Here is a 2,220-nt window from a genome sequence, read left to right as displayed (position 1 = left end):
CTGACTCATGCTCCTCACACAGCTGAGCTTCATCAGAAACACGACTGGAGGGGCCAGGCTCTTCATCAAGCCGTGAGTCCTGTAATTCATCAGAGCCTCCCTCTGACCCTGACGGCCCCTCAAAGGCCTCCTCCACCTCCTCCTCAGATTCCTCAGACTCAGCTGTTGGGAACACAGGCTGGCACGGAATCACAACACCTTCCAGCTCTGTTATTCCTGATTAGGGAATCAAACATGTTAACGTGAAAGACCCCTAACAATTCTCCCTTTTCTTCCTCCAGCTCAGTGCTCCATTGCCGTCTTCATCCTCCTCCTCTTCACACGCTTCTGGCTGATCAGCGCCCTCTATGCTGCCTGGTGGGCGTTCGACTGGGACACCCCGAGCAAAGGTGGGCGGCGCTCCCACTGGATGCGGAATTCGGTCGTCTGGCGATACGTGAAAGATTATTTCCCGATCTCGGTACGTGTCCCTCTATAGGGTTTCCTGCCTGAGCAGGGGGTTGGACTAGATTACCTCAAAGGTCCCTTCCAGCTCTATTATTCTATTCTATTCTGTTCTGTTCTGTTCTGTTCTGTTCTGTTCTATTTCTATTCCAATCCATATTTTCTATTCTATTCTATTCTATTCTATTCTATTCTATTCTATTCTGTTCTGTTCTGTTCTGTTCTGTTCTGTTCTGTTCTATTCCTTATTCTTGCTTAGAATAAGGCTGAGGAATTCTGGGAGTTGAAGTCCACAAGTCATAAAAGGGCCAAGTTTGAATGCCATAAACAAAGAAGTAGTTGGTGATAGCAGCCTTGACCTTAATTAGCTTTTCAGTACAGGCAAAGGAGCCAGGTGCCGCCCCCTGGAGGCACAGTATGAAAAAAAAATCAGGAGTCTGGATGTCGTTTCTCCAGAGTAGGAAATTGTACAAATCAACAAAACAAACAACAATAGCTGCAAGGACCAATCCAGGCAGTTGTGAAGAGCCGAGACTGACCTGGAGTGACAAATCAATAGAAAGTTATGCTCATGAAACGTTTTGCTATTGGATACAGTAAATCGGGGTTTTTCAAACTTGGCAACTTTAAGACTTGTGGACTTCAACTCCCAGAATTCCTGAGAAAGCATGGGGGAACTATGGCCCCTTCATGACTCGTGGACTTCAACTCCCAGAATTCCTGAGCCAGCATGGGGGAACTATGGCCCCTTCATGACTTGTGGACTTCAACTCCCAGAATTCCTGAGCCAGCACGGGGGAACTATGGCCCCTTCATGACTTGCGGACTTCAACTCCCAGAATTCCTCAGCCAGCATGGGGGAACTATGGCCAGCATGCCTGGCTGAGGAATTCTGGGAGTTCAAGTCCACAAGTCTTAAAGTTGCCAAGTTTGACGACCCCTGCAGTAAAAGTTTAATTTCTCATGCTTGCAATAGACCTAGACTTAAAACAGTTAATTTAGTGTCCGTTCGAAGTTACAACGGCACTGAAAAAAAAAGTGAAGATCATTTTTCACACTTATGACCGTTGCAGCCTCCCCATGGTCACGTGATCCAAATTCAGAACCTTGGCAACTGACTCACAGTTATGACCACTGCACTGTCCCAGGGATCACCTGATTCTTTTTTTGTGACCTTCTGACAGGGAAAGCCAAGGGGGAAAATCAGATTTTTTTTTATATCGACTCTCCAAAACTGATGTGGGAATCATATACCCAGTTAATATAACCACAAATGTTGCATAAATGATTGGTCATTGTGTGCTTCCTTCTCTTTTAAAGAGAATTTAAGAGTGGGGAAGAGTTGACGTGGTTAGCCGAATTGTAGTGTTTTTTTTTTACTTTTGCAATCAAATCTAGAAGATGGCATCTTCCTGTCAACACAACCCAGGTTGTGCCCACTTGACCGGGTTCAAAAGCCTCTTTGTGGCTGTGGGAAGAGAGATTGCCAAGGGGTCGTTTTCTCATGCAATTATCTTTCTTTGACGTGGTTCTTTGGCCTACAGCCAAACGTGTTGCAGGCTTTTGAAATACAACAAAGAGCTTTGTGTGTGGCCTGGGGTTTAAGGAGGAAGATTGTACACACCAGAAAAAAATGCTCAACAGTAGCAACTGTGAGAGGGATCTCAGAGTCCTAGTGGACAATCACTAACCAAAGAGAGAAGCAACCTAGAACTAAGGAGAAATTTCCTGACCGAACAATTAATCAATAGAACAATTTGCTTCCAGAAGCGGTGA

General features: G+C 45.4%; 1 protein-coding gene across 1 annotated transcript in view; it reads left to right on the top strand.

Moving 5' to 3' along the window:
- LOC107298264 (2-acylglycerol O-acyltransferase 2-A-like) overlaps nucleotides 1-2,220 on the top strand; it is a 15,654-nt gene that overhangs the window by 2,565 nt on the left and 10,869 nt on the right. The window contains exon 2 of the mRNA XM_015827636.1: nucleotides 282-460. Within this exon, the coding sequence (XP_015683122.1) occupies nucleotides 282-460 (179 nt within the window). The remainder of the gene's footprint in view (nucleotides 1-281; nucleotides 461-2,220) is intronic.

This window comes from Protobothrops mucrosquamatus, unplaced genomic scaffold (genome assembly GCF_001527695.2).
Source record: "Protobothrops mucrosquamatus isolate PMUCROS unplaced genomic scaffold, P.Mucros_1.0 scaffold3824, whole genome shotgun sequence".
In the NCBI taxonomy this organism is placed as follows: domain Eukaryota; kingdom Metazoa; phylum Chordata; class Lepidosauria; order Squamata; family Viperidae; genus Protobothrops; species Protobothrops mucrosquamatus.
The sequence above is the reverse complement of the archived record's forward strand: the minus strand, read 5'-3'. Positions and strand labels throughout refer to the sequence as shown.